Source organism: Dipodomys merriami, unplaced genomic scaffold (assembly GCF_024711535.1).
Source record: "Dipodomys merriami isolate MVZ:Mamm:240054 unplaced genomic scaffold, mDipMer1.0.p SCAF_32, whole genome shotgun sequence".
Classification (NCBI taxonomy): Eukaryota; Metazoa; Chordata; class Mammalia; order Rodentia; family Heteromyidae; genus Dipodomys; species Dipodomys merriami.
Window position 1 is genome coordinate 9,265,081 of NW_027204715.1, and position 12,944 is coordinate 9,278,024.

The 12,944-nt window shown below is 47.2% G+C and overlaps 1 protein-coding gene across 2 annotated transcripts in view; it reads left to right on the forward strand.

Annotated features, from left to right (window-relative positions):
• The window catches only part of Trio (trio Rho guanine nucleotide exchange factor), a 320,123-nt gene extending 308,268 nt beyond the window's left edge, over window positions 1–11,855 (forward strand). For both annotated transcript variants that reach the window (XM_070042198.1, XM_070042199.1), the window contains 7 exons: window positions 574–601; window positions 731–893; window positions 1,171–1,292; window positions 5,026–5,104; window positions 7,019–7,219; window positions 10,425–10,563; window positions 11,052–11,855. In XM_070042198.1, the coding sequence (XP_069898299.1) occupies window positions 574–601; window positions 731–893; window positions 1,171–1,292; window positions 5,026–5,104; window positions 7,019–7,219; window positions 10,425–10,563; window positions 11,052–11,600 (1,281 nt within the window). In that variant the 3' untranslated portion in view covers window positions 11,601–11,855. The remainder of the gene's footprint in view (window positions 1–573; window positions 602–730; window positions 894–1,170; window positions 1,293–5,025; window positions 5,105–7,018; window positions 7,220–10,424; window positions 10,564–11,051) is intronic.
• Window positions 11,856–12,944: the final 1,089 nt, after the last annotated feature.

Consider the following 12,944-nt stretch of genomic DNA (forward strand, 5'->3'; position numbering starts at 1 on the left):
TGTCCTGCCAGGCCTCATTAACAGCCTCTCAGGCTGTCCTATCTATCTGGCGTGAGGTGTGTGTCACCAGGAACCAGGTGCCCACGTGGCTTTAATACACATGGTTACATTCCCAGAGGAAAAGCCTGGATTCTCCGAAACAGAATGCAGAGAAGCTGTGGCTCAGACTTCCTTGTTTCTCCCTAGGCCAGGAGGAAGTGATGAGATGCTTTGTACAGGATCTTAGCTTAAAGTTTCCTTGAGGGCAGGTGTAGCTAGTTCTCTTTGAAAACCACATTGTTTTGCCTGGAGAAAAAATAAATACCTCCCGAAAGCACCCTGGGTCAGGGTCCCTTCTGCTGTGAGAAGAGATCCAGCCCCAACTGGACTCAGCCTGTAAGGTGGGAGATTTAAATACCTGTTTGTGTTGATGGGCAGGAACAGTAAAGCTCACCAATTTTTGGATACATTTAACACCATGAAAGGTACTCTGTTTTTGTTAATTTTCAGGCAAGCCAAGTTCTGGAATCTTAGTAACCTATCTTAAAGTATCTCAAGTTTTTAGTTAATACCTGTTTCCCTTTTCCATTTCAGCTTCTCAACCCCAACTACATTTATGACGGTGAGTTCTGTCGTCTTGCCTCCAATCTTGTTTAAGTGCATTAGCGGTCCGGCGGGGAGGGGGGGTGGAAGGATATGGAAAGGAACCAAGCAAGGGTGACCGGTGTTGACCGACTGCTTTCCTTTGCAGTTCCCCCAGAATTCGTCATCCCATTGAGTGAGGTCACATGTGAGACAGGGGAGACAGTTGTTCTGAGATGTCGTGTCTGTGGCCGTCCCAAGGCCTCCATCACTTGGAAGGGCCCCGAACATAACACTTTGAACAATGATGGCCACTACAGCATCTCATACAGGTAAGGGACCCTCTAGAGGGGTCTACTGACTGGGAACACAGTCGATCTGGTTACATGGTGACCAGAAAGGCCCCGTTCACTGTGCCTGACATGGTCCATTTTCTCAGTTACCTTTGGCTCTGACACTGTCCAGGAGGGCACAGTTCATACCTGGGCATGCAGTCTGAACTGTGGTACTTGAGCTCTTCATTGTGGTAGGGACTAAATGAGGGGAGGTCAGAACGGGTGCCCAGATGATAAGCCTTCCTGATACGCATGGTACTCTCCCATGTGGCAGTGACTTGGGGGAGGCTGCTCTGAAGATCGTTGGTGTGAGCACAGAAGACGACGGCATCTACACATGCATCGCTGTAAACGACATGGGGTCCGCCTCGTCTTCAGCCAGTGTGAGAGTTCTAGGTAAGTTCCCTGGGCTGCTGCGTACTTCTGTGCCATCTCCTGAAGTCTGTCATGTGCCCCCACTTGGTGATCTGACATGTGGAACGAGAAGTCACTAACTGATAGAAACCAGGTCCCAGCTGAAGGAGTACCTTCCAGAAGAGGCACAGGGAACAGGTCCCAGTCTCAGGTGTCATGGGGAAAGGAGCACAGGGGACACAAGGATATGAGTTAAAAAAAGAAAAAGAAGAAGAAGAAGGGGGCCAGGCACCAGTGGCTCATGCCTGTAAGCCTTACCACTCACAAGACTGAGATCTGAGGATCATGGTTCAAACCCAGGCTGGGCAAGAAAGTCTGTGAAACTCTTATCTCCAGTAAACTACCAAAAAGCCAGAAGTGGAGTTGTGGTTCAAGTGGTAGACAGCTAACTGAATAAAAGAAGCTGCTGAGGGACAGTGCCTGACCCTAGGATGGCACTCAGAAAGGGAAGAGGAGAAGGTTCTATAGTAGAGCGCTAGGTCTGTCCCAGATCCCAACAGTAGACCTTGGGGATAGAAAAGGAGGCACAGGGAGGTTTCTGCCAGCCTTCAAAGAGGGCCAGGCTCCAGTGGCTCCTGGGTGCCCACAGGACCTACCCGCCCTGGCACCCTCAGAAGGCAGAGCCAAGGAGAGGAGAGCTGGGGGTGTCTCAGCTGAACTGTACAGAACTCAGCTTAGGCATGCTCATAGTCCCCTGTAATGATGCTTGTCATGAGTAGATGCTAAGAAAGCACAGGCTGTACAACATAGGCAGCTGAGCATTCTCATCCACCCTCCATCTACTCCAGGTGTGGGAGCTGCTTCCAACAGAGGAAATAAAAGTCTCAACTGAAAGATAAATGAGTTCTTGATCACCTTACCCTGAGTGTGGCCAGTAAGCAGAACTGTCTAGAACCTGACCCATATATTTTAATCATGTGTTTTCATTCTTATTAAATGTCTTAATTCAAAACATGCTCTCTGCTTTTTGAATTACGGCAAAAGAAAGAACAAAATTTGAAATTTGGAAATTAGGAATCACGGACTTTTTTTTTTTAATTTATTTATTTTTGCCAGTCCTGGGGCTTAAACTCAGGATTTGGGCACTGTCTCTGAGCTTCTTTTTGCTCAAGCTAGCATTCTACCACTTGAGCCACAGCACTACTTCCAGCCTTTTCTGTTTATATGTTGCTGAGTTATCAAACCCAGGGCTTTATGCATGTGAGGCCAGCATGCTACCACTAAGCCACATTCCCAGCCCGATTTTTTTATCTTTTTTTTTAAATCATAGATGTTACATAATGGATTGTTTTTAATAAGTTACCCCAGAAAGTTAAGAGCAGCAGATGCGAGTCCTGTTTCAAAATCGCCTGTTGTAAGAAGTTTTATTTGTAGACCTGGATGATTTAATTCAGTCCAGTCACACTAGGGGCACTTGTCCTGTCTGTGTTGAAGTTGTTTGCTCCCTACGCACTGTCTAGTTTCTGTGTCTGAATTCCTTCTGGCCCTGGCTGTCTCCCTGAACAAGGTGGAAGCCAGTGCTGTGCACTGTGGTTGGCTCAGAGCAGGGGAGCTGCTGGAGGCGCACTGCCTACAGAAGTGCCCGGCTGTGAGAGGGAATTCTGAACTAGAGTGCTGAGTCCCATCACCTCAGACTTACGCAGGCCCATAACTCAAGGATGGTGGGAAGAAAACAGGTTAGGAATATGTCTCACTTAGTAAGAAAGAGAAGCTGTGAATAAGAGGGACCAAGGGTCTGTGGCACTGACTGGAACTTGAACTCTGGGCCTGGTGCTGTCCCTGAGCCTCTTTGTGCTCAAGGCTAGCACTCTACCACTTGAGCCACAGCGCCACTTCTGGTTTTTAAGTGGTTAATTGGAGATGAGAGTCTCAAAGGGACTTTTCTGCCTAGGCTGTCTTCAGACTGCTAGCCTCAGATCTCAGCCTCTGAGTAGCTGGTTATAGGTGTGAGCCACCAATGCCCAGCTCTTTCTGGCTGTTTCTTGAACTAGCTTGTAGTCAAAAATGACTTTTACGTTTGATACACTTTTCTGCATATACTCAATATTTGAATAAAAATATTTTTTTAAGAAAATTGCTGGGCCAAAGGGAGTGAGAATGCTGAAGGGGTAACACTGATCAAGATGCTGCCTTATTAAATGGCAGCGTCCTTTGTACACTACTTAAAGCTAATTTTAAAACTGTTGAACACAGAAGAGTGTGCAAGCCATTTCAGTGAAAAATAAAGAAGGAAAAATGCTCTGTAGGCTAAAATCCAGGTTTTTGTTGTTGTTGTTTTGTAGGTTGTGGGGCCTGAACTCTGGGCCTGGGCGCTGTCCCTCAGCTCTTCAGCTCAAAGCTAGCACTCTACCACTTGAGCCACAGCACCACTTCTGGCTTTTTCTGCTTATGTGGTACTGAGGAATCAAACTCAGGGCCTCATGCATGCAAGGCAGGCACTCTACCACTGAGCCACCTTCCCAGCCCCCTCCAGTATTTCTTAGTTGGATTTAATAGGCACTTCAAAATTACCTAATGTACTAGCTTTATAAGTGAGGCTCCTGCAATAATTCTTCTACAGTGTAGTTAGAAAGTATTATTCCAGAGTGACTGGCATCATCATCAACAAAGCACTGTGTACTCTGGGGTAGTGATTGAAATGAAGGCCTTGCTTCCTCTGTCTGCTTCAGTGAGGAGTTGAGCTCTGGTGTTGCTTGGGCTGCTACCTCTAAGGCCACACATTTGGGCTCATTCCAGTTGAGTGAGCCCTTAAGGGCTCCTGCAACAGCAGTTCTGGCTGAGGACTTTCCCGCAGGCTGCTAACACTCTTGCCATGGGGGAGACACTTTTCCAGCTATGGGTGGCATGGGGAAGGTGCAGGAGGTAGTGGCTTCACCACACAGAGCCTTGAAGACAAATCATTCGCTGTGGTTTAAGGAAAGACATGCCTGTTGATGACCTGGCCAGTACTCACGTGAGGGTAAAGATGAGCACATCCTCTAGCTGAGCTGGGCCACAGGGCATGTGAGAGGATGAAGGAGGAACTAAGTGGACTGAGGCCAGAGGAAGTGTCCAGAATCCGAGGAAAGCTTGAGACTGTGATAGAAGCCGTTCTTCCTGGCGTCATCTGGCAACTGGGTCACCTGGTTACAAAATGAGAGGCTTAATGATTATTCCTTCGGGAAGAATCTAGAAAGAATGTTTTATTTTCCTTGTACATACATAATACTGCATTCATTTTAATCTGGCACTTGTATGATAAAGTTCTGTCTTTGTCTGCAGTGTCTTTTTTATTTATTAACTTAAATCCTGTAGTCACAATCCCATGATTTCTGGTGGCTATAAAAAGGAGGCCTAGCTTTGAGCCAGGTGAAGGAAAGGGAACTACCTAAAGCAACACTGGCCATTAGTAATAAAATGAAAGCCATAGATGAAGTTTTGTATTCTTTCTAAAGATCATATTTTTAAAACAGAGTAAAGTTAATTTCATCAGCACATTTAATTTAATCTAGCATATTTGTACCACTGGATTCTAACATAAGATCAATAGTCTGTACATTTTCCTGGAGATATCTTACATTCTTGCTTCATGCCAAGTCTCAGCATCCAGTGGATGTGTTATGCTGTAACACATCTTCATTTCAGTGATCTGCATTTAAGATGTTCAGAGGCTGTGTGGCTGTCATGGGCGGGCACTGCAGGTCTGTGATTTCTCACCAAGATGCTTTTCTTGTAGGTCCAGGGAGTGATGGGATCATGGTGACCTGGAAGGACAATTTTGACTCCTTCTACAGTGAAGTGGCTGAGCTTGGCAGGTAGGAGGGAAAACCAGACCCCCTGGGTTAATAAAATTAAATGGGTATGTTACCAACAGTAGAAGATGCGGTCTTGTGTGCTAAGACTAACATGTGAGGGCCCTGGGGTGTAGAACACTGAAGAAGAAACAAAACCGCTTTCAGCTTGGTTCCCAGGAAGAATGGAGTTTGTAGGCCATGGGCTCTCCATGGGTGGAATGAACGAGCCTCCCTTCTGTGCTTCTAGAAGAGTGCTATCTAGGTGCACCCTCTGGAGAGTTCGGAGAAAGGACACAGGCTTCTTGTGGGATTTGTTTTATGGAAGCCCTGTTGGGAAAGATTGTGCATGTAGATTTAAAAGAATTGCTGTATAATCAGATGGATTATCAGGATCCCCATGACCCAAACTAGGAAAGAGGTTTCAACATAGTGGGGCTGCTTTCCCAGAAGAGGCAGCCTCGGCCGGGCGCTGGTGGCTCATGCCTGTAATCCTAGCTACTCAGGAGACTGAGATCTGAGGGTTGCGGTTCAAAGCCAGCCCGGGCAGGAAAGACTGTGAGACTCCTATCTCCTTTACCACCAGAAAACTGGAAGTGGCGCTGTAGCTCCAGTGGTGGAGCGCTTGCCTTGAGCTGAAATGCTGAGGGACAGCGCCCAGGCCCAGAGTTCAAGCCCCACGACCGACCAAAAAATAAAGAAAGAAAGAAAGAAGAGGCAGCCTCAGCCAGGTGGTTCAGTAATGCCAGATAGCCAGGCTCCCTTGAGCACTGCACTTCCAGGCATCGTGCACCACGGGCAGAAAAGGAAGGGAAGGAAGCAGGAGCACTGGCCTTATTCCTTCTGAAAAGCTTTCCAGGAAACTCCACCAGCAGTGTCCTCCTACATTCCAGTGGCCACACTTGGTCACCTGACTCCAGTGAAGTATCTCCCAGTTACATATTGCAGCATACTAAGTCCACCCCATTCACTATCTTACCAGTAGTGGTATGTCCATCCTCCTAGTTCTGCAGCTTGACTGACTGGGAAGATAGTTTGTCCATCTCTGCAGAGCTCAGCCAGCTGGCATACCACACCTCCCATGTTCAAGGCACCCTGCCCAGAACTCCAGCTTCTGTCTACATAAACATTTACCCTGGACTTTCTCACATGATGGCACGAGCAAAAACTACGAAGCCCCTTAAAATTCTGCCTCAGAAACCAACAACTGCATTTCATCCATAGGGCAGCTGCTCAGTAACTGGGAAGGTGAGAAGGAAACCCCACTTCCAGTGGGAATAGCAAGCAGTGGCATCTGTAAACCACCTCAGCTGCCCTGTCACAGGTTTATGCATAGTCTTCATCTGTACCCAATGCACTAGTCTAGTCTTCCTTGGTGTCCAGATCTAATCTGGTAGGGCAGCAGGCTTGAGCCTGGTGCCTTAGGTCATCTTATCCAGATAACGTTACAGTGCTGTTAGGGCTCTGGTGTGGGTATGGAGCACAGCTCCGGGGTCCCTGATAGTGAGCTTGGGGACAGCTTGCCTGCCCTCCAGTGCAAGGCCAGGACCACTGCAGATGTCCCTTTCAAAAAGTGTATAAAGGGTGCTCCCAGGAGGTTCTGAGCCACTCACCCCACCCTCTGATGATGAGAGTGGTGATGAGGATGGAGGTGGAGGCAGCCAAGGAGCCCTGGTGCTGTCACTTCTGTCATTCTCAGCGGTCAGGAAGCCATCGGGCCTGCACAGCCCTGGCATGAGAAATGGAGGCTGTAGGGTGGAGGAAAGGTGTGGCAGTAGAGAGGTTTGGACAAACACAGGCATTAGACCTTCATGGCACCACATCTCCCACAGTGTGGACTGGAGTTGGGGAAGCACCCACGGAAGTGGCCCTCTGTGCAGTCCATAAATAAGTCTTTTCCTCAGAGCTCTCTGAAAATTATTTTAACATATTTTACAGGGGCAGATTTGCTGTCGTTAAGAAATGTGATCAGAAAGGAACAAAACGAGCAGTGGCCACAAAGTTTGTAAACAAGAAGTTAATGAAGCGTGACCAGGTCACCCATGAGCTTGGCATCCTGCAGAACCTCCAGCACCCCCTCCTCGTTGGCCTCCTTGACACCTTCGAGACTCCCACCAGTTACGTCCTGGTTTTAGAGATGTGCGTACACCTGACTTTCTTCCCCCTGTAATCCTTGGCCTCAACTCTAAGCACTTTTATTGATTCTGTTTCTTCTCTGAGGAAAGATATTAAAGGTTTTGGGGTTTTTGGGGGAGGGGGTGGGTTTTGTTGTTGTTGTTGTTGTTGTTGTTTGTTAGTCATGGGGCTTAGACACTCTGGGCACTATACCTGAGCTCTTTTGCTCAAGGCTAGCTCTCAACCACTTGGAGCCACAGCTCCACTTCCAGTTTTCTGGTGGTGAGTTGGAGATAAGAATCCCACTGACTTGCCTGTTCTGGCTGGTTTTGAACTACAGTCCTCAGATCTCACCTTCCTGAGTAGCTAGGGTTATATGCATGAACCACTGGGGATTAAACTCGGCCTCACACTTACTCAGCAGGTACTCTACCAGTTGAGCCACACCTCTGGCCCATCATTTGGAAAATCTCCATCCGTTGTTCGGTAGGGAGAGTAGGATTGATAGGGTAACCAAGAGGTCAGGTGGTGGAAGATTCGCCTTCACTTGCAGGGACTCCCTCAGGGCCTTGCATCTGGCATTGTTTTATTATGTTCTTTTTTTTGCGAATTTTCGCAATTGCGAAATTGCGTCAACTTTGTATTCATATACTATTTTGTAGAATGGGAACTTCTTTGTACAACCACTTAAAGATAATGATTTTTTTTTTTTTTTGGTCGGTCATGGGCTTGGGCACAGTCCCTCAGCTCTTCAGCTCAAGGCGAGCACTCTACCGCTTGAGCCACAGCACCACTTCTGGTTTTCTAGTGGTTTATTAGAGATAAGAGTCTCATGGACTTTCCTGCCTGCTGGCTTTGAACCGTGATCCTCCTCCTGAGTAGCTAGGATTATAGGCATGAGCCACCAGCACCCAACTAAAAGAAATTTTTTAATAAATAATTAAATTGTTAGAGCTTTAAAAAAAAATTGTGTCAAGATGCATGGCGCACTTATAAACTGATTTGTTGTAGCTCCTTTGTACTACTACTTAAAGATAATGAAAATACAATTTTTTATAAAAAGAAATTATAAACTTAACACTTAGGAAGTAGAATCAGAAGGACCATACTTGGAAAGATCCTTTCTTAAGTAAAAAGGAAGGAAGGAAGGAAAGTGAAGGGAAGGAAGACAAAGAACAGAAAGAAGGAAAAAAAGAGATTGTAAATGCATCCACCCTATCCACCCTATACTCTTCATATGGCAATGTTGCAAGGCCTAAAAACCTTGGGTCTGGCCTACCACCCTACCCAGTATCCTGGGGGAAGTGGATGTCTCAGAAGAACCTAACCATCCAGTACTGCATTTCTAAAATCGTCCCCTAGGGCCCAGAAACACAGTTTTCCAGACCCTGTCCCTGGAATGGAAGACACTTCATAGGGCCAGAGGGGAACCCAGCAGCATGTACGAAGAACAAGCCGGCTGGCCAGGCCTGCCAGCTAGTTTCATGCTCAGTGCACTCACTGGCTCATGGAAGACTTCTGTGGACTGCTGTCCTGGGGATACACTGAGCCTTTACTTGTGGAAAGACCAGACCAGGCCCCTCCTGTGAGCCCCCAGGCCTGGGGCTCCTTTCTGGCACAAGCTGCTGTGCCTTTTCTCCCAGGGATTTTTTTTTGTCTATCATGGGGCTTGAACTCTGGGCTTGGGTGATGTCCCTGTGCTCTTCAGCTCAAGGCGAACGCTCTACCACTTGAGCCACAGTGCCACTTCCGGTTTTCTAGTGGTTTATTGGAGATAAGAGTCTCATGGACTTTCTTGCCCGGGATGGCTTTGAACCGAAATCCTCAGATCTCAGCCTCCTGAGTAGCAAGGATTACAGGCATGAGCCACTGACACCCGGCTCTCCCAGGGATTTTAACAAGCTTCAGTGCCAGGTGCAAGGCCCTGAGGGAGTCCCTGCAAGTAAAGGAGACCCTTCCACCACCTGACCCCTTGGTTACCCTATCAATCCTACTCTACCTATAGAACAACAGATGGAGATTTTCCAAATGGTGGGCTGGAGGTGTGGCTCAACTGGTAGAGTTTTGTGGCTCAAAATCCTTAAGAAGTCTCCTCCATTTCTGGTCTAAAGCTTCAATTTGCCCAGCTGTTATTTTTTTCTTTTTTCACCACGCCAGGGTAAAGACCAGTGCCCTAGCATGTGCTCATCTTGAGCTACTCTGCATCTTCTATTTCTTTTTTTTTTTCTTGAAAATTATTTGGTTTGACCTCATTATACTATTGACAGAATTAATTTTAACAACACAGTTAAAAACTTCATAACATATTCCCATTAATTACAGGTTGCTATTCTTCCTATACATTCCTGTTTTGCACAGGGCTGCACTGATCCCAGGGTTCAGCGAGCCCTTGGCCTACTTATGGGACCTTAGGAAAGTTATACCTTTTCTGGCCTGAGTTTCCTCAACTCTATAACAAGGGCAAAATAAGCCTTTTTTCAGAGAGTGTTGAGAATAAAGTGAGTTGGTGGAAAGCTTTCAGTCTACACACATGGATGATACTTAATTTTAACATTAAAAATTAAATTCATTTGGGTGCTGTTGGCCACACCTGTAATCCTAGCTACTCAGGAGGTTGAAACCTGGAGGATCACAATTCAAAGCCAGCCTGGCAAAACAGTCTGCAAGATATCTCCAGATAACCAGCAAATAGGAAGCCTGACTAAAGTCGTAGAATACAGTTGAGCAAGCATAATGCCAAGTTTTGGGTTTTTAATTAAAGTAGGAAAACTTGACTGGAACATTAAGCACTTCCTGTATGGCTATATCTGGCTCTTTACTACATGATCTTGTCCTGCCATCTCAGGACACACAGTCTCATCCAGCCTCTGTACAGAGGAGGAAACCAAGGCTTGGGCAGGCAGAGTGCCCCTTTCTTTCCTGCACAGACACCTGCAGAATACCTGCTGTGTGCCAGGTGCTGTCCAGCAGCTTGCCACAGGAGGGTTTGAGTCCTGACTGCCACTCTTGTCCACCTGCTTTCCCTGATGGCTGAGATCCTTGTTCCCACTTGAATTTTCACAGTGAGAGTGTGAAAACTCAGCCTCCTTGTCCAGCGATGCCCGACATACTGATGAGGCACTCGCAGTGAGGGCCAGCACCAGGCGTTGACCTCTCACTGACTTGCACGGGTCTGTAAGTGGAAGCCCATTGTGACAACCTCCCTCCCCCTCTCCCCCTCCTTCTGCAGGGCTGACCAGGGCCGCCTCCTGGACTGTGTGGTACGATGGGGAAGCCTCACTGAAGGGAAGATCAGAGCACACCTGGGGGAGGTTCTGGAAGCTGTGCGATACCTTCACAACTGCAGGATAGCACACCTGGACTTAAAGGTTAGTGGGTCAAAGGCTGGACAAGGACAGATCCAACCACCATCCAGCATGCCAGCCTGGCTGGTCCTCCGAAGCGAAGCCCTGAGCCCTGGGGCTGGGTAGAAATGGCGGGGAGCGGAAGGCGGTTAGAATACTGGTTCCTTTAAGTCTTGTAGCATGTCATGAGACTTTGGAAAGTTCCTGTGAGTTCCGCTGAGTTAGTATGGCACCCAGTTCAGTGAAATGCTGGAAAGTAGAAGAAAGTGTTACTCTTTGTGTAGAAGGAAACTGAACACTCCGCATTGTGACCCAGAGCGCAGAGCTGCCCTGCACTGAGCTGGCCAGCGGCCTTCAGGTCCCTCTCCCCTCCCCTGGGAGGGCTGTTTCTGCAGCAGGAGCTGTTTGTTTTAGTGACTTCAGGGCAGCCTTCCATCTCCCCACAGGATACTGACAGTCAGCTTGAGTTTGGGGATGTGTGGAAATGATGCTTGCCTTATCCTGTGTTCTAGCCTGAGAATATCCTGGTGGATCAGAGTTTAGCCAAGCCCACCATTAAACTGGCCGACTTTGGAGATGCTGTCCAGCTCAACACCACCTATTACATCCACCAGTTACTGGGGAACCCAGAGTTTGCAGCCCCTGAAATCATCCTTGGGAATCCTGTCTCCCTGACCTCGGACACATGGAGTGTTGGAGTGCTCACCTATGTGCTTCTTAGCGGCGTGTCCCCCTTCCTAGACGACAGCGTGGAAGAGACCTGCCTGAACATTTGCCGATTAGACTTTAGCTTCCCGGAGGACTACTTTAAAGGGGTTAGCCAGAAGGCCAAGGAGTTTGTGTGCTTCCTCCTGCAGGAGGACCCGGCCAAGCGTCCCTCAGCTGCACTGGCCCTGCAGGAGCAGTGGCTGCAGGCAGGCACCGGCAATGGCAAAGGCTCGGGCGTCCTCGACACATCCAGACTGACCTCCTTCATCGAGCGGCGCAAACACCAGAATGACGTTCGACCTATTCGTAGCATTAAAAACTTCTTACAGAGCAGGCTTCTGCCTAGAGTTTGACCTATCTTGAAGTTCTTTCTCATTCTCTTTCACCTGCCAATCAACTAATTTGAATTTTGAAAAGGAAAACAATCAAACCTAAGTACTGGCTGCCGACGTTCAGTTCATCGTGTGATGCTGCGTTCTCAGTGAGCTGCGCTGGGGTGGAGGACCTTCAGTTACCTCTGCGAAGGCAGAGATCGCGTTGCTGTATCACAGTATTTTATTCAGGTTTCTGCAAAAAAAAAAAAAAAAAAAGAAAAAGAAAAAAAGAAACTAAAAGATACTTTTTTAAATGAACACGAATAGAATTTTGCAAATTTAAACATTTTGAAGATTTGTTCAAGGAAACACAATGCCTGTGTTCAACCACCGGCGTTCACAAACAAAACAATGACAATTGTACATTCTGGGGAAGACTCGCCCAGGCGGCCACGGCTCTCATGGCCGCCTTCAGCCAGCCCTCAGCTTCTACCTGGCCCTGACCTTCTCCAGCTGCCTGGTCTGAGCGTGTCTTGCCAGACACCAGACTTGGCTTCTGAAATGTGCATTTCAACCTCAACTTTTGCATAAAATAGAATGAATTGTTTTGCTCTGATGAAATGTAGGCCTTACTTGTATATAAGACTGTTCCTGCCTTCGGTCTGTCATTCCCCTCCCATCCCCTACCCAGCACCTGGGCCTTCCCTGAGGTCCAAGGGTCTGCCCATTAAATGAAGACTTCAGGTTCGGTCCAGTTCCACTGCCCCCATCCCATCCCGACCCCAAGCCATCAATCAGATAGATTGTTGAGCGGTATACAGTCAGATGAAAATACTGTAAATGCACTCGTTGGGGAGGGGGGGTGGTTTTATTTCATATCATGTGCAATGTTGTGGCTTTAACATTTTATGCAACTATTTATGAAGACCTCTGTTGTATCTGTAATAAATATATAGAAAAAGCACATGCTTCGTACGGTGAGCTTTATGGTGTGTGTGTGTGTTGGGGGAGGGGTCGTAACCTTGTGCCATCAGTTCAGAGAGACCTAACTCTTCGTGAAATTTGTCAGTTTTGAAAACTGTAAAAGGTGATTTCATACTCTGAATAAAAACCTGGATAATAGGGTAATTTTTTTCAAATTTATTATGCTATTATTCAGAATGCCAAAGTATTATTTTTTTCCCAAAATCAGTCTGGACATTTACTACTTTTTAAACTTTTTGACATTCAACTTTCTGTACAAAAATTGGCTGGATTTTGAGCTTTTTGGTAAGAAATTAAAGCCAATTTAACACTGGCCACCCTGAGGCTGGTACCTAATGCCCGTGTCACTGTGGCAGAATCCGTGCTGGTATGGGGAGGACTTGGAACACAGACACTGGT